The sequence below is a fragment of the Schistocerca cancellata genome, chromosome 2 (assembly GCF_023864275.1).
Source record: "Schistocerca cancellata isolate TAMUIC-IGC-003103 chromosome 2, iqSchCanc2.1, whole genome shotgun sequence".
Classification (NCBI taxonomy): Eukaryota; Metazoa; Arthropoda; class Insecta; order Orthoptera; family Acrididae; genus Schistocerca; species Schistocerca cancellata.
Window position 1 is genome coordinate 823,003,421 of NC_064627.1, and position 24,152 is coordinate 823,027,572.

Here is a 24,152-nt window from a genome sequence, read left to right on the forward strand (position 1 = left end):
TTGGCATAGCTTGGTTCTCTAAGCATTGGCATGTCGACAGTTAATAACCTCCTGCAGTGGAACGGCACTGTTACCACACTTTTCTGCGTACTTCCACTTACCGTAGAAGCCACAACGCTCGAAGATTGATTACAAACACAGAGAGTTTGGACCCACAGATATGCAACTATATTACAGATACTATACTATAACTACAAAGTGTCCCAGTGGTTAAAAATTTTCAAAACTAACAGCATTAATATCGGATGTCTCTTATAATGGACCTTGAATGAAACTCACTGAGCCTCTGATTTAGAATGTAACTTGAACTGCAGTTTTTAATGGTAAGTCAGTTACAGTTTACTATTTGTCCTCCAGGAGGTGATGCACACTGTATAGCCTCATTGTGCACTGGAAAGGTATTTGGTTGTTACTCCCAGCATGAAGATCTTGCAGGCAGCATCTTCTCAGTGTTGACAGCAGGAGCAGCCAGTGTCACTCTGAATACCTACCTTTGATCTTGGTCTGTGAACTAGAAAGGTGATCTAGTGGTATCGGAGACTGGAACCATTTGGATATTCTCAGATGGCACAGCAGTAATGTTTGTGGCAACAAAAAAAAAAAAAAAAAAAAAAAAAAAAAAAAAAAAAAAAAAAAAAAAAAAAAAAAAAAAAAAAATAGTTTCAACTTGTTGAATCAATTATATTGATGCCTTTGTATAGTTGACTGACAATACAGAACCAGTATACCAGTATACGTCGAATGACGTAATGAAGTGAGCTCTGTATTGTTTTCAACAAATATTTTCACATGAATTTTTGCTACCTAACACAGACACAATATTGGCCATGATTAACATCGAAATCACGCAAAATCATTCTCACTCAGGATAGTCATTCATCTCAGTTTTGCTACACAACTCATCAGCATGCGTATTACTGATTTACCATTTGTTATTCGCTCTGCATGGCTTACCATTTTCCACTAGTTTAGAAAAGTTTGTTGTACACTTTTCCAGGAGTTACTGCACTTTTATCGCTTTGCACATCGATATTCAGTAAAAATTAATTGATTGTATGCCCTGACACTGTTTTGTGTATTATGAGGCAACACATCTGACACTTAGTGCACCAGTCTCTGTGTCTAAAGATGATCATCTCTACTATCGTGATATATTTGGGACGGTACATTTTGCCAACATATTTAATAAAACATTTAAACGGGCAGTATGTCCACGGAATACTTTGTCTCCACGAATACTCGTCTAGGTGGCTTTGAAGTATCTAAATCTAACTTTTCCCTTTCCCTATAAGAGATTTCACCGCTGACCAGTAACCCTCTATACTGTTAGTGCAGGCCCCTGTGAATAATGATCTAAATTCAATGTTGTGGTTTACTACAAGACGTTGATAACCCCTATCACCTAAATCCCTATATGAAGAAAACCTGTCTGAAATAACAATAGAACTCTATGCAACCTGATCTTCAATTAGGCTAACCAAAACGTCCTTACTTCTATTTGGTACTACCCTGAACACAACATCGTCACAATGCTGACCTGAAACTACTGCCCCCCACACCCATAATCCCACCAGAGGTTCCCCCCTGTTGTACTTCCTTTTCCCAAAATGTGACTCGTCAATTTCGACCATAACCCCCCCACCCCCCACCCCAGCCCCAATGGCCCCCTATATTTCATGTACTCCCCACAAACTTCCCTACAAAACCAGTACTAATCCACAACTGTACGTTTGCTCACAGAACATTCATACACACAGAGCCACACAGGATATCTCAAACGCCAACAGGACATGATTTTTATAATGCCTCTCGAGGCGAGCTTAGATTTTTCGAACCACGTCCCTTGTCTAATGGACCGCCACAACCGATCTTTGCTGCAGCGCCATATGAATAAGTCATGAGTAAGACATCTTGATACACTGGTGAGGCGCATATGTTCGCCGCACTCACGACATCGGACGTATTCAGCAATAAGATCACACATTTGCAATAAACAAATTGTGGTCAACATGTCTTCGCCCATAACTAGTCTTAAACTGTCAAGATTCATTGCAACAGACAAATCCATTCCTATAAATGAAAATAAGACACTAAAAATTGTTCTACAATAAACTAATACTCCAAAGTACCTCAATATCATTACGAATAAAATTAAGTACCGTTTAAATAAGAAACAAGCAATTAATTTAATTAAATCACACGATGAATAATTTAAGGAATACCAAGCGATCGCTTTTAGATTCACATTCATTTATTTTAATGTACAATGATAGCGCTTATCCGGAACACAGAACTGTTTTATTATCTATGCCTCGAAGTGAAGACGTTACTATCTATGACTAATATATGACGTCACTGGTCAAAGCTGACGGGTTGTATCCCGTGCTTCAGTAGACCCAAAAAATGCACAATTTTTAGCTAGTTATCAATTTTTATATGGTGAAATTTGGAAGAACTTGTACTTACAGTTTTCTTATGGTCCATTTGTGCAGTCTCTCACACATGTTAAACATTACTCACAACTTTCAGTGCACAGTACACATCGAGTATAACATACATAAACAAACAGTTACAAAGATGTTTTTATATATAGTTGACAGAGATAATGTTACAGGTCCTCCACTGATATGCTTTTGTACAGAAGATATTTATCTTAAGGACATGGATTATAATTTTGTTACATCTATTTTACAGTGGTGCTGATATCTATGTGTTATTACTTTTATTTAAGTAGCATCTGAAGAAATTCACCAATTCACTTGTTTTTCATTTAGTGTTTTGTTTTCACATTTTTCTATAATGTGTATATATTTCCAGTTCTTCTAAAAAATCCATTGTATGCCTTTATTTAGTTGGTGGAGTACTTTTGATATTTTGCTGTATCTGATTTGATCCATTACAAATGGTTCTGAAAGCTTGCAGCTGTGAAAACAAATAAATAATTGGACTAATCAATCTTCAAACACCGGTCTGTTCATGAAGCCAGTGTATGATAGGTGCATTGAAGGGCCACTGCTAGCATGCAGAAGTGCCAAAACACAACATGGCAGTGACTCGACTAATGTCTGAAGTAGTGCTGGAGGGAATTGACACCATTGAAACCTGCAGGGCTGTATATAAATCGATAAGAGTACGAGGGGGTGGAGATCTCTTGTGAACAGCACGTTGCAAGGTATCCCAGATAAGCTCAATAATGTTCATGTCTGGGGAGTTTGGTGGCCAGTGGAAGTGTTTAAACTCATAAGAGTGTTCATAGAACAACCCTGTAGAAATTCTGGACGTGTGAGGTGTCGCTTTGTGCTGCTGGCATTGCTCAAGTCCATTGGAGTGCACAATGGACATGAATGGATGCAGGTGATCAGACAGGACTTGTCAGCATCGTATCTAGACATATCAGGGGTCCCATATCACTACACCATTACAGAGCCTCCACCAGCGTGAACAGTCCCCTGCTGACGTGCAGGTCCATGGATTCATGAGGTTGTCTCCATACCCGTACATGTCCATCCGCTCAATACTATTTGAAATGAGACTCGTCCGATCAGGCAACATGTTTAACAGTCCAATGTTGATGTTGATGGCCTCAGATGAGGCATAAAGCATTTTTGTCGTGCAGTCATCAAGGATACACAAATGGCCCTTCGACTCCAAAAGTCCATATCAGTGACATTTCACTGAATGGTTTGGACGCTGACACTTGTTGATGACCCAGAATTGAAACCTGCAGCAATTTGTGGAAGTGTTGCACTTGTGTCATTTTGAACGATTCTCTTCAGTCGTTGTTGGTCCCGTTCTTGCTGTATCTTTTCCAGCCACAGCGACGTCAGAGATTTGATGTTTTACCATATTTCTGATATTCATGGTACACTTGTGAAATGGTCGTACCGGAAAATCTCCACGTCATCACTACCTCAGAGATGCTTTAGCCCATCTCTTGTGCACTGACTATAACACCACTTTCGGACTCACTTAAATCTTGATAACCTGCCATTGTAGCAGAAGTAACTGATCTAACAACTGCGCCAGACACTTGTTGTCTTATATAGACGTTGCTGACCACTGCGCCGTATTCTGCCTGTTTACATACCCCTGTATTTGAATACACATGCCTGTATCAGTTTCTTTGTCACTTCAGTGTATGATCACTTATAGAATGTCATGCCCTCTGTGTGTATGGCTGTGTCTCAAGACACAGCACTAAATTTCGTTACCTCATTTTTTTTTTTTCTTCATTAGAAAGAGTAGGTGATTTTGTACTAGAAAATTTTTTGTTTGTTTTGAGACCCACTGGACAAGGCTACGCAAACCCGCTTGAAAATTCTTCTGTCAAACATATGCACACTGCTGCAACATTTTGTAAAAAAAAGTCTTTAAAAGAATGACATTCTTCTGATAAAACAAGAACAGCTGAATTAAAAAAGGTCACAGAATGTGGATGTCTACTGGTTAAAATCTTGTGCCCGTGATTGCAGAATGAGGTTCACAAGGAAATTGGTGTTATGTTATCCTTCTCAAAAGCTTCATGTAGCAATAAAGAATGAAAAATGGGCCAGCCTAAATTTGTTAAGCCTTGCCCATTCTCCTTTAACATGCCAGAAAATCTCAGAATAAAAATTACAAGGCTAAATGAAGTGCAAGATATTTCTAATACAAGGTGAAATTTGTACTCAGATTGCTGTGTTTGGTGTGTCTAATAAGCCAGCTACATTTGTATAACAAAATTATGATTATTAGCAAAGCCAATACTGTGCTTATTATGATGGTCTACTGAGAAGGTTGGAAAAAAAAAAAGTCTATTACCTTTAAATAATGAGAAGTTGTTAATGTTACACCTTTGCTCCACAAAGATGGTCGATAAAAGAAGTGGCACCTGAATTTTTCGTTTTCAGCAAGACTGGTGAGGAAAACTAAAAAGGGTACGCATTAGCTGGTTATATTAGCAGTGTCTAATGACATAAAAAGCAGTGTTTTAGCTTTAAAGAGAATGAATTTACCCATAATGAAAATCTATTAGTAGACTGTTATGTGCAAAAAAATAAATAAATAAATACATAAATAAAACTTGGGGAAAAGCTTTATATAACAGTTAAATTAAAGAATGTAACTATTATATAAATATGTTTCTAACATAAAGGGTGTTTGTTGAAATGACGGTTTTCAGGTGTTTGACAATAGGGTGTTCAAGCAATTTTTTTTATTTTTTAAATTCAGAACATTTCCAAACCAAACAAAACCCATACCAGTACAAAACACCTTTTCTACCTAATGAAACAAAAATAAAGAAAGTTGGTGGTGATAATATTAAGCAATATTACATCAGAGAATGCACAAATTTAATGGAAAAAGTTCTAGAGGCATATTTATGTACTAACAACTTCTGAAATACTCACAAATAACTGCCGTAGTGCAGTGGAATTGATAACAAGTAACTCCTCTGCAGAAATAATGAAGGGTGCACAACATACTTTGTTTGTCTGAAAATTACTGAAAAATTGTTGTGACTGAGTTTTCCTCAACTGTCTCCTCATGTAACGTAAAAATGATTAACTGCACAGCCTTGGAATTTTAACAGTGTTTTGAGCACAAAACCAGAGTAATGATTTGTATGGAAAACTTGGGAAATCAGGAATTCTCAGGGAAACTGAATTTACTGGAAAAGAGAGGGCAAAGCCACAGAATTCTGGGAGACTAGTGAAATGATTTTGGGAGGTACAGGTTAGGTGGTCTATTTATTGACAGAAAATGATGTAGTGAGGCATTTAAAAAAAAAAAAATCACTGAGCTTTAGAGTGAATCAGTTGTACAGTTACGTAAGGAATCTTGGAGAAGTACATTGATTGGTAATGTTTGATGCTTAATAGTGGCTACCTCTGATGCTCTTATGGTCTCAGGAATCATTCTCAGGATCTAGGTCTGTTTTGCATTATGTGATAAATGCAACTGAGTGTAACGTGCCTGTGATGATTTGTCACATAGCTGTCAATTAGACATTTGCACAAAAGTGAAGTTATATATTTTAACACACGTATTTTGTAGATCTCATTTGAATATCAGGCTTCTTTTTTAATTCTTTCAGTGTGAAGTAACGCTTTGCCTACTTTCTCTTCGAGTCGGCACTTTTCATAGTGTAAAGACTGTCAGCTGTCAAGCATAATGTATTGTTCTTGTCAACATGTATTGATGTTATTTTTCGGTGGTAACACGTGGAAATATGTTCATGAAAGAATTTCTTATGTTCTTGAGGTTCACACACAATGGCGAATAATAATGTTGATGGAATTTCAATATTAAATTACCTGTAGTAACTGTATTACAAAGTACTGAGATTGAATTTTATTTATTGAAATTTTAACAACCAATAATCATCAGTTTCTTATACATATCCTATTGCCAGACCAAGCTGAACTTCGGATAATCAGAAAGAAGTATATGGCATCTCATAAATATTAACCATGAAAACTATTACAGTGAAGCCTTCTCTCACACTAAACAAAAATTACTTCAAGGTAATTTGAAATTTCAAACCGGAAATCACATAAAATCTTTTGGTGAAGAAGAAATTCACGATCCTGTAAACATTGTGCATCTGATTGAAATACCTTCTTTCAATTAGAACAAGTTTCAATTTTAAACTGTCTTCAGTTTGTTCAAAATTATTATAGTGCTCACATGACATTTTGCGGCTCACTACTGCAAGCCTCATAAAACCATGTATTTTTTGGGTCTTATACTCAAATTTTGCAAAATTTAAGTCTTATCCTTAATGACCATCACTAAAAAATTTCATTCGGGTTGGAGATGGTTAGGTGCATACCAGTGGTCCACTTGGTGTGGAATTACTACACACAGAGCACAGAAATGTTAATTGTAATGATTATTTAAAGATGTCTTTCGGTTAAATTACAATGCTTGAGAAGAAAGATAGAGGTTCAGTCTTTGTGGGATTTAGACTCAGTTTCGACTTGTTCATTATTAACTTGCATTATGAATGCTGACTAGTGTACAAGTGCAATTTTGTGAACCTATAAAATGTAATCGAATATAGTTGTGTCAAAGTGTAAGTCACTATAACGTTAACTAGCACTACTTCCTACACTGGAAACCTGAAGACTAACAGAAAACATTCAAAATCTTCCAGCATTTGGTTTTGATCCATGAGAATATCTGTGGAGAACCCATTTTTTTAAAATTTTTTGTGTAAGTTTTGATTTTAACTTATAAAAGTAAGGAAATGATAATATTTAATACTAAAACATGCTGTCTATTGCTACAGGCAGCACTGGATACAGCAGAGCTGTGCCCTCTCTGTCGCTACCCATTCAAGGAGGGAGCTCCAGCAGTCGCAAGATATCACCCAACCTTAGCAGCAGTGGATTCAAATCGGGGTCTCCATCACAGGTTGTGTATAGTGGTGTATTGCTCAGGTACTGTTCTACAAGTAAAAATTACAAATCATTGATCATGAAAAATGATATTCTCTGTTTCAGGGTTCATACATGGATGTCTATAGTCCATGTAGCTCATCTCCTCTGGATAATCCAGGCTATATGACAATGAGTCCAGGTATGGCGTTCTAACTGTATAAATGGATAATCTTTAAAATTGATTGGAATTTCCATGTCATCTTTCTTTATACACCAGACATCCCAAAGGTAATGATTGAATAGAAGTATTAACAAAATTAAATGGATGTGTAAATTTATGAGAGACAGACTAGAGAGGAAGGAGCTATTAGCTCCAAAAGCTTGGGTAGTGTCATGTATTTTTATATATGCCTATTGACAGTCCTGATACATCGCTTCTTGTGAAGATAAGAACTGGGCAGCAATGTTGTCTCATAACTAGCTGGAGAGCAGTCACAATTAAACCCGAAGGAATAGTTCTTGAATTGCAGAGGGCTGATAGTCTTAAATCTTTCATTTGGGTATATTGCTGGCACCTAAGTGACTTTTTCACAAGTATGAAACCAGACTAAATGTGTGGTCATGTTCACAGCAGTGAAATGGTACCAAAAAGTACTAGAGTGACATGCCACATAACTTGATGGCTGTCCGGAGATTTTGCGCAGCCAGCAGTTAGTACCGATGGGGGAGCCATCTGTTGCAATGTAGCTATACTGTGGGTTAGCTGTGCTCCATTCAGCAGTCAACTAAATGTTACATACACATACAGGAAAGGTGACAAGTACAGTGATTTAAGGCCATGCCATCAAACTGTGTGCCTTTAAAATACGGGGCTGCATAAAATGTGTAACATAGAAAAATAACAATGTGTGGTAATAGGGTGATCAGCGACAATAATAAAAGATAGATTTGCATTGTTTGTCTTTTCTGTTGATCAGTGAAAGAAAATACTGTGATTAATAATTGGGAAAAACCGTTGAGCATTTATTTGCGTTTCCCATTCGAATTCGGAAAATATGTTCATCTTGTGATGTATTGAAAAATAAACTTGAAAAGGAAGAAGAAAAGAAACTTTGTGAAACATACATTTACTGACTCATCCTAGACCAGCAGTGACGTTTGACCATCCTCAGACAATTTTTATAATACTCATGAAATGTTTTGCAAAAAATTTAGATTTTGGTGCTTACCATGTGACTTAAAAATAGGTGATCTGTTTTCTTCAGCAGATACATTGGCTTCATTCACAATCAGTTGAACAGTTCTCAACCCAGCATCGCATTCCTCAGCTGTTTGTTCTTGGCACTTTCCGACACTGGGAGACACTTTTGATCATACATGGATGCCACTTCCGACTCCTGTCTAAAGTACTGATCACATGAAACACCATTTCTCTCGCCTGCTAGTGTATACTGGGTGGGATTTGCTTTTAACACTCATACTGATCAGATTGCCTTGAAATACCACCGCGCAGAATGTTAAAACCAGTCTTGAACTCACTATACACAGTATGAAATGAACTCAAGCGTATGCTACAGCTGACTGACTGCAGTTGGTTGGCATATCGTGACATATCCGTGCTTCTACGCCTCCACACCTCACGCACCAAGTTATGTAGCATGCAGAGTCCTTTTCCACCCATATTTTTTTTAACTTTTTTTTTGTAAAATCATTTAGTGAAACACTTTTGTGAAAATGGTTTAACAGTTGTAGTGATTTGCTGTTACAGATATTGTTGCCAACCAAAGATATCAAGGCAGTTGTAAAAAGGCCTTTATTTTCACCATTAGCAAATCATGATGGAGGGAAGTAAGCTAGCATGGTTAACGCGGTGGAATAGTGTGGAAAGCTGCCATGGAGGGGGGATAAGTGCCACCCAGCAAGCGGTATGGGCAAACCTGCTGATGGAAGTGTCGACCTGCCAGTGCCAGTAAGCTGGACTGGGCAGTTCTAAGACCGACTTCAACCACTGCGGACCTCGCCTTGCGCATCGTGCCATTTCTGTGCACCCAGCTGTCAGTTGCCAGCACCTGCCATGTCTTGTGTTGATCCCTGTCTATGTCTGTGTTGTTTTGGACTTCCTGCTTCCCCATAGATTTACTCACACAGCAAGTTTTCATTTACTCCTGCGCTGCTCAGTTCCCTGGTTGTTGTCGAGTCACCATCGCCACATACAGTACCTTGTGCTGACAGTGTCGTTTGGCAATGTGTCACACTTGTGCAGATACTAAACAGCCCGTTTAAAGTTATCAGCAAGTATAATATGAAGCACTTCACAGAATCTCGTCCAGTGTAATACTGTAGTGCTCAAACATCAAAACTGGTGTATTCTATTGTTATCTGAACCGTCTGTCGCTGTTCTGGTTGGAGTACACACGTAAGGGCCAGATTCTAACCATCTTCAAACAACCAGGTGGATGCTGTATTTCTTGATGTCCAAAAAGAATTTGATGAAAACCACATGAAGTGTAATTAAAGCATTTGATTACATGGGATAGCAAACAAAATATATAATGAAGTACTATCCGGAAAGTAAGCTGCACAAATATTGTCAGACCTTGATAAAATTTCATGATAAAATTTCAAATAGTGCAAAGGCTGACAACTTGCTTTGGATGATTATAAATATAAAGTTTGCCAGTATTTTATTGCCCTTGCCAGCACCTAAGCTAGCGGTCTCTATTGGCATATTCCTATCCTGTACCTACATTATCGTTTCCTCTTGGAGACCTTGCCCTAGCTTGATATCATGTCTTCCACTTTCATCACTCCAACTGCTCTATAATGAGTGAGTGTGTATCTTTTCTCATAGTACCCAGGATTTTCCAGTGTTAAGTTAAACATTCAGTGACATTGAGTACTAGTGCAGTTGCAAAATTGTAGTGATGGGCTTTGCCCATAGCCTTGTTCAACAAACCATCCCGCCATTTCTGAAATTTAAATCTTTCCTTGATTATAGACTGTGCTGTAAAACTGTGGGTAAACTGCCAGATGTCAGTTGGTAGAGCACTTGCCCACGATAGTCCCAATCTGACACACAGTTTTTAATTTGCCATTAAATAGCAAGTCCTATTTCTATTGATTCATTGATAATTGATATTCAGAAGTTTGAGGTAAGACCACAATTTTTGTTCAACTGCACTTTGTTGAATGACTAGTAGACGTACGTGTTTTTGCAATAGCAAATTTGCTGGCTTGGAGGAGATAACTTATGTCACTGGTGTTCTGCAGTGCCCTCCTAAACAGTGCACATTATTTCCCCAATATATAATTTGACAAACTCAGTCAGAATCTTATAAACACCTGCCTTGTGCAGACTTAAGTTGTCATTGGCCAATCCCAGAAGTACCAGAATTTTTGATGGAGGATGAAAAATCACTTTAACTTTGTGTTTTTGAAGTACTCTGTCTATTTTTGTGGAAACATTTGCAATATAGTGGATACACTTGTGTTGAACGCCTCAGCCCCTTCCTTGTTCTGCAATTTGTATTTCTGTAGTGCTCTCAGTATCTGCTGAGGTGAATACCCATTTTCAAGGAACACAGTTTGGAGGTATTCCAATTTTATTTGCAGGTTTTGAGTATGTGAGGTGGTATGGGCTTGTTGAATCATAGTACTCAAAGTGGATAAAGGTAATGCCACTGTTCTTGTGCCACAGGAGGCTTATGTTAATAATATCAATATTTTATTGTATGAATTCAACATATTTCAAGATCAATAAGGACCCTACTAACCATGTGATGAGAAAAACAATGGAACTTCGACTTCCTGTTGTTTAATTGTTATATACGTTCAGCAGCACCACAACAGACAAATAATTAGAACAAGTACATGAACATTGGTTTAATTCCAACACTCACATAAATGAACATTCATTTCAGATATAACATCAATGAATCGCCCCAGGCTGTGAGAACTAAGTTCCGTAACTAAACAGTCACTTCCAGAAGTAAACAACCATCCAGAGACAAAATGAGTACCATGTTGCTGCTCAAGCTGTTATACTCCCTGTCCTCATAGGCATTTACCTGTGGGCTGCAGATTCGTGGCCAGTGGCAGCTCTTGTCTGACTGTTGCTAATGTGAGCTCTGGCCTTGTACCTCATGTGCTCTTGCCGAGAATTGGTGAAGACAGACTCCCATCTGCCAAAGATAAACTGCTTGTTGTCAAGGTAGTCCAAACTTTTGGCTCTGTTGGGTAGTCCAAACTTTTGGCTCTGCTGGTGATGAACTCTGCTGAGCACTCGATGAACTGCTGCAGACTCTCTAGGTTGCAAGTTATAAAGCCACATAGATTACTACACTGAATCCACGTGATTGGCTGGTGCCGCAGGTAACATGCGCTTTGCTCATTGGCTCTGCAAGTCATCATTGGTGCTCATTGGCTGTTATGCAGAAAAACAGTGAGTTATTTTTCAGTTTTTTATGTGTGTCGACAGAAGTGCCGACACAGTGTTATTATGAAGGGGCCGAATAGGGCACGCGTCAACTCACGCCGTCCTGCGTTAAGTCTGAAACAGGATACTTCATAAATGCTATAAAGAAAAGAACGGAGCTTCTCGTATACTCAACTTTATTCTCCTGTGTGGTACATCTCCATGGTGAATACAAGTAAGACTCTCTCCAGATATGGTTAAGTGCGCCTTGCTAGGTCGTAGCTATGGACTTAGCTGAAGGCTATTCTAACTGTCTCTCGGCAAATGAGAGGAAGGCTTCGTACGTCTAGTCGCTAGCAATGTCGTCCGTACAACTGGGGCGAGTGCTAGTCCGCCTCTCTAGACCTGCCATGTGGTGGCGCTAGGTCTGCAAGTACTGACAGTGGCGACACGCGGGTCCGACATGTACTAATGGACCGCGGCCGATTTAAGCTACCACCTAGCAAGTGTGGTGTCTGGCAGTGACACCACAGTTTTGATGTTGTCTCCCTTTTTTACAGATGTGCCTCTGGTGGAATCATCAGCAACATGTTTGGGACTGACATAACAGCATTGTTTGATCATTCTCTCCTCGCTATTTAACAACAGATTTATGAATAATCTGACAGTGTTGCCATGGAAGTCCTTTACTTTCCTTGATGACCAACGCTTTCATGGAAGATTGTAAGAAACAAACACTTGACTAAGCAGTTTCAGAAATAACTGTATTTTGGCAATACATTGATGATGTTTTTATAACTTGTCCTGATGGTTTGGACAGTCTCTGAGAGTTCCCGGAACATCTGAACTCCATACGTATAAACATAAAATTTGCTATAGGGATGCAGAAAGACGGCTACTTGCCGTTTTAATGTGACAGACAAGCAATAGTACACGTGGACATTCAGTAGTTTGGAAGCTCACTTATACAGACCTGTATTTAAAGGCAATTATTTGCTACCATCTGACACAAACAATTGGCATTATGTAGACTTTGGTCCACTGAGTCCATTTCACCTTAGATGCCAAAAACCTGGAAGCAGAATTAGAACACATCCAACTGGTTTCTGGCAAAATGGATATTTATCTCGATAGATTTGGAGATCTCTACAGACATATAAACAGCAGAACAAGAATGAGGCTGAGGCCTTCAAGATGACAGCCTACCTGCCTTGTATTATAAATATTTCCATGAAAATACACTGTGTGATCAAAACTATCTGGACACCCCCAAAAACATACGTGTTTAATATTAGGTGCATTGTGGTGCCACTTACTGCCAGGTACTCCATATCAGCGGCCTCAGTAGTCATTAGACATCGTAAGAGAGCAGAATGGGGCGCTCGGTGGTACTCAAGGACTTAGAACGTGGTCAGGTGATTGGGTGTCACTTGTGTCACACGTGTGTACGTGAGATTTCCACACTCCTAAACATCCCTAGGTCCACTGTTTCCGATGTGATAGTGAAGTGGAAATGTGAAGGGACACATACAGCACAAAAGTATACAGGCTGACCTTGTATGTTGACTGACAGAGACCGTCAACAGTTGAAGAGGGTTGTAATGTGTAATAGGCAGACATCTATCCAGACCATCACACAGGAATTCCAAACTGCATCAGAATCTACTGCAAGTCCTACAACAGTTAAGTGGGAGTTGAGAAAACTTGGATTTCATGGTTGAGCAGCTGCTCATAAGCCATACATCACACCGGTAAATGCCAAACACTTTATTTGGTGTAACAAGTGTAAACATTGGATGATCGAACAGTGGGAAAACATTGTGTGGACTGACAAATCATGGTACACAATGTGGCGGTCTGATGGCAAGGTGTGGGTATGGCGAATGCCCGGTGATGTCATCTTCCAGCATGTGTTGTGCCAACAGTAAAATTTGGAGGTGGTGGTGTTATGGTGTGGTTGTGTTTTTCATGGATGGGGCTTGCACCCCATGTTGTTTTGTGTGACACTGTCACAGCAGCATAGGCCTACATGATGTTTTAAGCATCTCCTTGCTTCCCTCTGTTGGAGAGCAGTTCGGGGATGGCGACCACATCTTTCAACAGGATCGAGCACCTGTTCGTGATGCACGGCCTGTGGCGGAGTGGTTACACGAGAATAACATCTCAGTAATGGACTGGCCTGCACAGAGCCCTGACCTGAATCCTATAGAAGATGTTTGGGCTGTTTTGGAACGCCGACTTTGTGCCAGGCCTCAACAACTGACATCAATACCTCTCTTCAGTGCAACATTCCGTGAAGAATGGGCTGCCATTCCCCAAGAAACCTTCCAGCACCTGATTGAACATATGCCTGCGAGTGTGGGAGTTGTCATCATGGCTAAGGGTGGGCCAGCACCATATTGAATTACAGCATTACCGATGGAGGGCGCCATGAACTTCTGAGTCATTTTCAGCCAGGTGTCCGGATACTTTTGATCACATAGTGTAGGCAGAGTACTTTGAGAATATCAAGTTAAAGTGATCTTTCTTCTTCCATAAAAAGTCCCGGAGCTTCTGGGATCAGACAAAGACGACGTAGAGTTGTGCAGGCCAGGCGCTTATAAGATTCCATGCGAGTCTGGCAACTCGTAAATATGGCAAACAGCATGCACTGTTTAGAAGAACATACACCATTGGCATGCTTGGCTCCTCCAGCCAGACTGACTGGGTCAGCGCAGTGGTTAGCACACTGGACTTGCGTTCGGGAGGGCAATGGTTCAAACCTGCGTCCAGTCATCCTGATGTGGGTTTTCTGCGATTTCCCTAAATTACTTAAGGCAAATTCCAGAGTGTCTCCTTCAAAAGGGCACAGCTGCTTTCCATCATCCGACCTTATGCTCCAGATTTAATGACCTTGTTGTTGACAGGACATTAAACACTTACCTCCTCCCCCTCTTCCTCCAGCCAGAATATTCGCTATCACAGAATACTGTATTTCTACTGGTCATTCGATGAAATACAATACATCAAAAATTGTAGTCCATACTGACAAGTTCTGAAAATTCATTATCAATGAATCACTAGAAATACAAATGACTGAGGCTCTTATCCATCATAAAGTGGTTTCCAGTTGAATTGTGAATGGAATACTGTCACAGAAAAATTTTGTGTTCTGCATAGCTAGCATAGTTCTGTAATTTTAATGTGTGAAGATCATTGATCTGACATAAATGTGGTGAGTTTTCACCATGGATGACACTCTCAGCTGTGCACAGGCTTGCAGCAAAAGCTCATGCACTCTTTTAACACACACACTGCAACAACTGGATACTTCACACATACTACACTGGCATGTTTTTAAATGGCAGGGGGTGGGGGAGGCACCAGTTTATTGCCCCAGTACACACCTGAAGATGACAAGATGACTCCGCAATGAAATATTGTGGCAGCAGGTTACTGACTTCTGGCAATTTGCCTGAAATTTTATGGAACATCCTACCATATGTGTGAAGTGAAGTGACATGATAGGAAATAGGGATCAGGACATCCATACTGCTCCACATCATTCAGTGATACTACTCATGATAGCTCATTCTGTGTATGGAGAAACATTACTTTTGTGGTACTATTTGATATAAGAAGTACTTATTATGCAAAAATATATGAATGTATTGATGTATTTGGCATTACTTCATTGTTACTTACATCTACAAATTTTTCTTCCAGGTGGGGGAAATGAGACAACTCCAAGAGCTGCTAGTGCAGGTACATACAGCCGCATGCACAGCCGTGGCAGTAGTGTGGCTGATGATCCATATGTACCTATGGGACGCCCTGCCACAGATGATGGTTATGTTGATATGGACAGCTCACATAGTCGTAAGTACAAGGGTGTGAAGTCCTGTAAAGGATTTTTAGGAGTCATCCCTTCATTTGATTGCTTCATTTTAACAGCTGTTGGTTTGTGTTTTATAACAAAACTTCAACTGAAATTTGGTTTTACTGAATTCATGATTTTGTGTCAGAAAGGTACAGTAATTGACAGAAAGTCATTGAGTAAAACAGGAATGGTTTCTGGCACTAACCACGGAAGTGTTTATATAGGTATAAATGATGTAGGAGACAATGTGGGCAGCCCTCTTAGATTGTTTACAGATGATCCTGTCGTTTAACATGTGGCAAAGCCATCAGAAGATCAAAAGCAATTTCAGAATGATTTAGACAAGGTATCTGTCTGGAGTGAAAAATGTCAATAGTCTTCTGGAGTATTGCTATGTGTTTTGAGATCTTTACCAGATAGGATTGAGGAAGGACATTGAAAGAGTTCAAAGCAGAGCAGCTCAGTTTGTGTTACTGCAAACTGGTGGAGAGAGCGTTACGTACGTGATACGCAGTCTGGGGTGCAATAATTAAAACAAAGCCTTGTATCACTAACTTTTCCACTAAATGTAAAAATATTTTTGTTGATGCCAACCTAGATAGATAGAAATGATCATTGTAATAAAATAAGACAAATCAGAGTTCACATGGAAAGATATAAATGTTTTTACTGCCTGCTGTTTGAGAGTGGAACAATAGAGACATAGCCTGAAGGTGGTTCAATGAACACTCTGCTAAGCACTGAATTGTGTTGAGTTGTTATCATTGCACCAGGCTGATGGCTGCTTGTTAGATATATGAAGCAAGCAGTGCAAGAACAGCAATAAAACAAGACACTCTGCTACATTTGGTAGAATACCAACAGAAGACTGCATAGAAAAGAAAATAAGGTTGGTTGTCAGAGCTTGATCTGAAATGTGAAATAAATACTCAAGGCTCTGGAATGAGTCTCCCGTTTGCAAAAAAACTTAGACTAACAGCATGTCTGATAGAAACTAAAGTTGTCTTCCATATTCAGTTTCCATATGGAGCAAGTTTTTCCCACCAGTTGTTGTGTTGTTTGTTTTCGCTCACCAAAGACGATGACTGTATGTAAACCTACAAATCAATTTCATACAACAACTAATCTGATTTGATCAACCATTACCAAGCATACTCTCTGTCAAAATAATATCATAGTCTTAAAACAAATTATGAAATTCTTTGCTAAACACACCTTATTCTATGAAACTATGAACCACTGAGAGATGTTTTTGGCCTTCAGGTAACAAGTCACAATAAATTAATGAAAAAAGAAGGGATGAGGCAACATCTTTCATTTTGTTTGTATGAACCTTTGCATATTAATAATACAACTACACCTATTACATTTTTCTCATCTCTAGACATGTTGCAGACAATGTGAATACACTGAGCAATGTTTGATGCCAGTGTGGACAGAAACAGAGACAAGAAACAAAGTCAGAAACAGATGCAAAACACTGTAGGAAACAATGTTTCCAACAGGAACCTTTTTCCAGTGGGAGTGTGGACGCGGATTCACACTACGTTTTGCTGTGGTAATGTCACTAGTGGGGTTTTGACTATTGACTTTTGCAAGTGCTTGTGAACAACATCAGGATGCACTGTGTGCATTTCAGTTATTCATTTTCTTTGTAGTGTGTGACGTACGTGCGCAGTACACCATTTCAGAGCAGTGGTGCATTGAAAATATATCAGAAATATGTCACACTTACCATTAAATGTCAATTAATAAAGCATCAGTGATGTAAGGCTTCAAGAGATTTTGTAAAAACTAATGCACTATGCAAAATTCTGATGCATAAGCTGTAGTGTAATGGATAACATCATGGTTGCTGAGTTAGAGGTTATAGGTTTCCGACTTGCTCCATGCAACCCGCCCCCCCCCCCCCCCCCCTCCAACTTAATGTTGTCATCACATTCTGGAATTTTGTTATGGTTGTAATACAATATGTTCTGCAATATTCAGTGTTGTTAAACATTTCTATGTGGACAGAGAATGAAGGATGAAATAAATATTCTCGCTTCCCGAGCACGGGGTCCCGGGTTCGATTCCCGGCGGGGTCAGGGATTTTCACCTGCCTCGAGATGACTGGGTGTTTGTGTTGTCCTCATCATTTCATCATCATCCAGGAAAGTGGCGAAATTGGACTGAGCAAAGATTGGATAATTGTACGGGCGCTGATAACCACGCAGTTGAGCGCCCCACAAACCAAACATCATCATCATCATCTGAAATAAATATTTTCCTGTTTATTTCCAAACATGTGGTGCTTTCCGAGTTGTGGTGATGCGGGAACCAAAGAGGACAGCTTACATTCCTGCAAATAAAATGAGCAGCTATAAAATTCATATTGTTCCTTGTCTAAAATACTTCACTGTTTATTTCCGATTATGTGACGATTTCTGAGTGATGGTTAGACAGGAACCTAAGAGGACAGCTTATATTGCTGCAAGTGAAACAGTGAGCAATAACATTTATATTCTTCCTTGTCATAAATATGAGGGCAGTTCAATAAGTAGTGCAACACATTTTTTTTCTCGGCCAATTTTGGTTGAAAAAACCGGAAATTTCTTGTGGAATATTTTCAAACATTCCCGCTTCGTCTTGTATAGTTTCATTGACTTCCGACAGGTGGCAGCGCTGTATGGAGCTGTTAAAATGGCGTCTGTAACGGATGTGCGTTGCAAACAACGGGCAGTGATCGAGTTTCTTTTGGCGGAAAACCAGGGCATCTCAGATATTCATAGGCGCTTGCAGAATGTCTACGGTGATGTGGCAGTGGACAAAAGCACGGTGAGTCGTTGGGCAAAGCGTGTGTCATCATCGCCGCAAGGTCAAGCAAGACTGTCTGATCTCCCGCGTGCGGGCCGGCCGTGCACAGCTGTGACTCCTGCAATTGCGGAGCGTGCGAACACACTCGTTCGAGATGATCGACGGATCACCATCAAACAACTCAGTGCTCAACTTGACATCTCTGTTGGTAGTGCTGTCACAATTGTTCACCAGTTGGGGTATTCAAAGGTTTGTTCCTGCTGGGTCCCTCGTTGTCTAACTGAACACCATAAAGAGCAAAGGAGAACCATCTGTGCGGAATTGCTTGCTCGTCATGTGGCTGAGGGTGACAATTTCTTGTCAAAGATTGTTACAGGCGATGAAACATGGGTTCATCACTTCGAACTGAAACAAAACGGCAATCAATGGAGTGGCGCCACACCCACTCCCCTACCAAGAAAAAGTTTAAAGCCATACCCTCAGCCGGTAAAGTCATGGTTACAGTCTTCTGGGACGCTGAAGGGGTTATTCTGTTCGATGTCCTTCCCCATGGTCAAACGATCAACTCTGAAGTGTATTGTGCTACTCTTCAGAAATTGAAGAAACGACTTCAGCGTGTTCGTAGGCACAAAAATCTGAATGAACTTCTCCTTCTTCATGACGACGCAAGACCTCACACAAATCTTCGCACCCGAGAGGAGCTCACAAAACTTAAGTGAACTGTTCTTCCTCATGCACCCTACAGCCTCGATCTCGCACCGTCGGATTTCCATATGTTTGGCCCAATGAAGGACGCAATCCGTGGGAGACACTACGCGGATGATGAAGAAGTTATTGATGCAGTACGACGTTGGCTCCGACATCGACCAGTGGAATGGTACCGTGCAGGCATACAGGCCCTCATTTCAAGGTGGCGTAAGGCCGTAGCATTGAATGGAGATTACGTTGAAAAATAGTGTTGTGTAGCTAAAAGATTGGGGAATAACCTGGTGTATTTCAATGCTGAATAAAACAACCCCTGTTTCAGAAAAAAAATGTGTTGCATTACTTATTGAACTGCCCTCGTATTTCGCATGTTGCGCAACCACAAATACATTCCCCTAAAGAGTTCTTGCTACAACTTTGAGATTCCCCTGTCACTAATACATCCATAAACATCAACTTCGTGCTACAGCAGTCAAAACCCGAGAGCGTTGTTCCTGGTCGCCTTCACAATGCCAGCACATCACAGTTAAATCAGTTTCTGCAAAAAGTAGTGTGAAATGTACTCGACCCATCATCATTTCGCAGTGAAGCTAAACTTTGAAAGTCGCAGTCATGGATTATGTCAACATTTCCTGTCTCGTGCCTCCCCCCTCCTCAGTGACCTGAATATTTCCTTAACTCTGCCATCATCCATGGCATGAACCATCTGGCTTTTCTGCCACTTGTAACTCATTCAGTCACATCAAATGTCAATAGGAAGAAAATAGGATAAAGTCAAGCGAAATGCTGAGTAAGAACATAGAATTGAGGAAACCTTATTAGGAAGAAATGTAAAATTAGAGAATTGTTAACATTGATCTTATGGGTTTTTCACAGGGGCTACAAATTTATGGTGTAGAATCGCAAAAAACATAAAATCAGAGAACATAAAATCGGAGTTCCACAGTATTTGCAAGTACAATATATACATGTTCATTCCCCTCATTAGAGGTGTATTGGGGTACATTATTAAGTAAATTGCATAGTGTGTATTTGTATGTGAATTGCAATAGTTACAGAAAATATAAAGTACACCAAACAAAATTCTTCAAAGATTGTGAGGGAATACTGTGGGATAATGCAACCAGTTGTTGAACTAAAACTGTACTTAAACAAACAATAAATTATGTATTACTTGACTAGGAAAATTTTAAAATTCTCGCTGTACTTTCTGTTCTTTAAATTATTTTTGTTTGTTGAGGGTATTATTTGGCTACTTTCTACAGACAATCAAGCAATCTATCTTTTTTTGCTTTGTCCTTCACCGCATGCTTTCTTTCTCTTAAATGGGCACTAAACAGTGATCGGTTGCTTTCACCGGAGTTGACATGGTATATGAACCTTGTTTTAAATTCTCTCCCCATATGTGCAATATACCACGTACAACAACTGCCATATTTTGTTTTATATACTCCTGTAAGGTTGAACAGAAATTTCGTAGAAGTATTGAGTCTAATATGAGAAACTATTGTGTTATTTTGCCAAAAGGAGACTTTTAATTTGATTTTATGGAATAAGTGACTCACCTCATCTGAAACATATCATCTGCAAGGTAGTTCAACACAAGTTGTTGTCGGTTCTTGTTTCTTCCCTTTGTAAGGAAATCTGCTGTTTCACATTTAACTTTGACTGCTTTTTTGGCATACAAGTTGCTTTCCTTTTTTAAAAAAGAATTTGAAATGGAGTGTACACATGTTGACAGCTACTTCTTTCAGCAAGTGTAATTGGGATTGTGTATTCTCTTTTAAGAGATATTTGGCTCATTTTCCATGGTGAAAATAATTTTATTGTGTTGACCGTTAACAGATGAAATGAAACATCAGCTGCTTCAAATGTCCCCTAAAATAAAATCAAGGTAAATTTAGAAAACCTAAATAGTATCTGGTTGCTGTAGACCTTGGCTTAGTGAAATGAGGGAAAATGAACCAACAGAATAAGTCAGTAGAATACACAGCAGTAAAAAAATGGTAAACATTTTTAATCTCCTTTGTTCATAAATTTGAAGTGATTCATGAAAAGAATAGTGTCTTGGTAATTCAGTTGTCTCTCTCTGTCTAAAGAGAGAGAAGATCCTCTGATTAGGATCTGATTTTGATGGAATTTGATTATTCTTGTGTCATTTCTTAAATTAGACTTAGTTTGATTGTGCAATTTGTAACATAACAACACCACAAAGGAAAAAGAATAACAGTGTGAATTACAGAATGCAGTGGGAGCAATTTTACATTAGACATTTTTGGACTAGTCTTTTGCAGACAGCATTTTTAAGTGGTGATGATTAGAAAACGTAGGAAATCGGTTTGAGAAGTTTCTGAACCCTTCAGGATTTATTGTTAAATGGATAATGTTTTTTGTAGCACTTTAAGTAAAGCTTTTATTTTTACTCAGTACTTATGTAATGTTTCACTTTCCATGTGTTATTCTGAGGTTTAAGTTTTTGTTATTCACTTAGTGCCTTATGAGCTCGACTTTTTTATATAATTGGGACTCTCATTTGCTATATGTTGTATAAGGAATTGGAATAGGAATTTTTACATGTACATTTCAGTTGAATTTTGTATCTAATCTTCAAATAATTACTAATATCATTCCTTGAAAAATGAGGCTGTTTACACTTACTGCTAACTTTGTTGTCTAAACAGATCTTCATCATGGTGAAATGTCTCCAAGCAGCAGCTGCTCAGTTACATCTGGTACACCATCAACCGATCTCCGCTTTTCAGAGTACCACCTAGAGAAAGTCAGCTCATACTTCACACCCTCAGAAGATGATGATGCATCGTCTATTGATCGACCAATTCGTGCATATTCTGTGGGGTCGCGGGCAGACACTCGAAAGACAAGCAGGTTAGTATTATGTTCTGTTTGAGACTTTCCTGCCATAGTAACTAATGGGCGTCACGTTGGATAATGTTGTGGAAACTGCACAATATTTCAACGAGACAGCTGCTTGTCGTCTTCAGGGGCTTGTTGACATGTTGCTGCAATGGCTCACCAATGTATACGCTGACTCGCTAGGAAAGTGTGGGCACCCAGGGGTGGACCTATAACGTCCTTGTAGGTGCATCATAGAGCATGGTGATATCCAGTGCCCTCTGCCAGAGAAACGAGCCACGGCCTTCACATTCGTGGGGTGGGAAAAGCACGGCCACAAATCATGGCCTAGCATGCACGCGGGCAAAGTGTTGGCACCCAGTTTAAGTGGGCAGACTCTGATTCTCCATCTGTGTAGATTCAGCTTCGTTTGTCTTCGGCCGACAATTCCTTAGCACTGCTGACACTGGTTCCCATGCCTTACTGAGTTGAAATCCTATGTCTCTGTTGATCAGGTCCTTACTTTACTATTTTGAATGCTTCTTTAATGGTGGAGTCCCAATATGTGGAAGCAGATGGAAGGATCTTTGTCTGTCCATAGTTCGTGCTATGTCTCATGTCAAGACAGTGTTCAGCCCCAGCAGACGTTTCTGGCTAACCTAATCAGGTGGGACATCTATGTTCAGTGCATCTGTCCTTACCAGTGCGACATATCTGGACAGTATATGATTTCCCACACTGACATGGGATTTTTGTCTCCTTAGACCTAGATTGTCCTTAGGAGAACCTAGCATTGTTTGCACTTGTGCTGGAGGGTGAAAGACATATTTTATTTGATGTTTCTTGAACAACCTTTTGTCAATCTTAAAGGACTACCAACAAAGGGTAGAAATACCATCCTTGTGGAGTTATCCATTTCTTCTGGCTGTTCTCAAGTTTTACTGCATGCAGATTGAAATACATTCCAGAACTGTTTATCGGAGTGAAGTGGTACACAAAACATGTCAGAACACTGTTGCAGAAGCAACGAAAAAAGCATGCCAAATTCAGAACAACGCAAAATACCCAAGACTGGCTAAGTTTCACGGAAGCCCAAAATTTAGTGCAGACATCAATGCGAGATGCTTTTAATACAGGGTGTATACGACCCGGGAAAACCGGGAAAAACCCGGGAATTTTTCGGAATTCCGGGAATTTTTCATTGTTTTAGCTTTCTGTTAAATTTTTGTAATTTTGACTGCAGAATTGATTCTCTAGCAAACAATTTTATTGTATCCTGGCTACTGGAGAACTGCAGCAATAAAATATAAACGAGAGGGAAAAAAATAAAACTTTACTGGCAAAGGAAATGTGCAATTTAGGACAATAAACACCATGCACGCACAAGCGTTCGCAGATAGCAAAGATATGTCAAAGGCCGTAGGGCGCAGACTGCAATTCTTCATAACAATAAACTGCTTGCTATGAGCATGACTGTTCACATTAGGTTCGTTTGACCAGTTGGCTGCGGTCTGTTGCGCATGCGCATTTGACTCGCGTATAAGCAGTACCTTCTACCGCTTCCGGCTACTTGAAGTTTGGCTGTTAGCTGTATCGGTAGTAGCAGCAAGCAGCCAGATGCAAACGAGAAAAAATTTCTTGCGCGCCCTAGCTGCCAGATTCGCGCTTGCACAGAGTTGTCAGAGTTGTAGTGTGGAGGGGGTTAGTCCTACGTGACCCATGTTTACGTTAAGTGATTTCGATGCTTCTCTTCGTGTACAGGTCCACAGTCAAATGAAAACAAAACGGATTTCTGTGGCCGGGAGCTATCAAGTAAATTAAAATACATTCACATAATTATGGAGGGCAAAAATATATTATTAATTTCAGTTTCTGATTTTATTTTATTTTCAAGTTAGTAGCAGTCAAGCATTAATCGCCTTGCAGAAGAATGAAGTTATTTTTGCAAGTTTGCTAAAGAAATTCCGCTGAGACAATCATTTTATTTGAAACGAAGTGTTTCATTCTACAGTATTGGCTATTTCCAACTGTTCGCTGAATTTCAAGTGCACGTTATCATCTTCTGCCATGTATGGCATTACGCCATAATAAAGAACCAAACATGAGATCGTAGTGTACTGGTACTCCAAGAAAATTTACGTCCCAAAAACCACACTGAAAA

At 39.6% G+C, this 24,152-nt stretch overlaps 1 protein-coding gene across 1 annotated transcript in view; it reads left to right on the plus strand.

The window, feature by feature from the left end:
- LOC126158988 (insulin receptor substrate 1) overlaps nt 1-24,152 on the plus strand; it is a 220,438-nt gene that overhangs the window by 144,895 nt on the left and 51,391 nt on the right. Inside the window, exons 11-14 of the mRNA XM_049916480.1 lie at nt 7,274-7,398; nt 7,488-7,563; nt 15,484-15,636; nt 21,820-22,024. Coding sequence (XP_049772437.1) covers nt 7,274-7,398; nt 7,488-7,563; nt 15,484-15,636; nt 21,820-22,024 — 559 coding nt within the window. The remainder of the gene's footprint in view (nt 1-7,273; nt 7,399-7,487; nt 7,564-15,483; nt 15,637-21,819; nt 22,025-24,152) is intronic.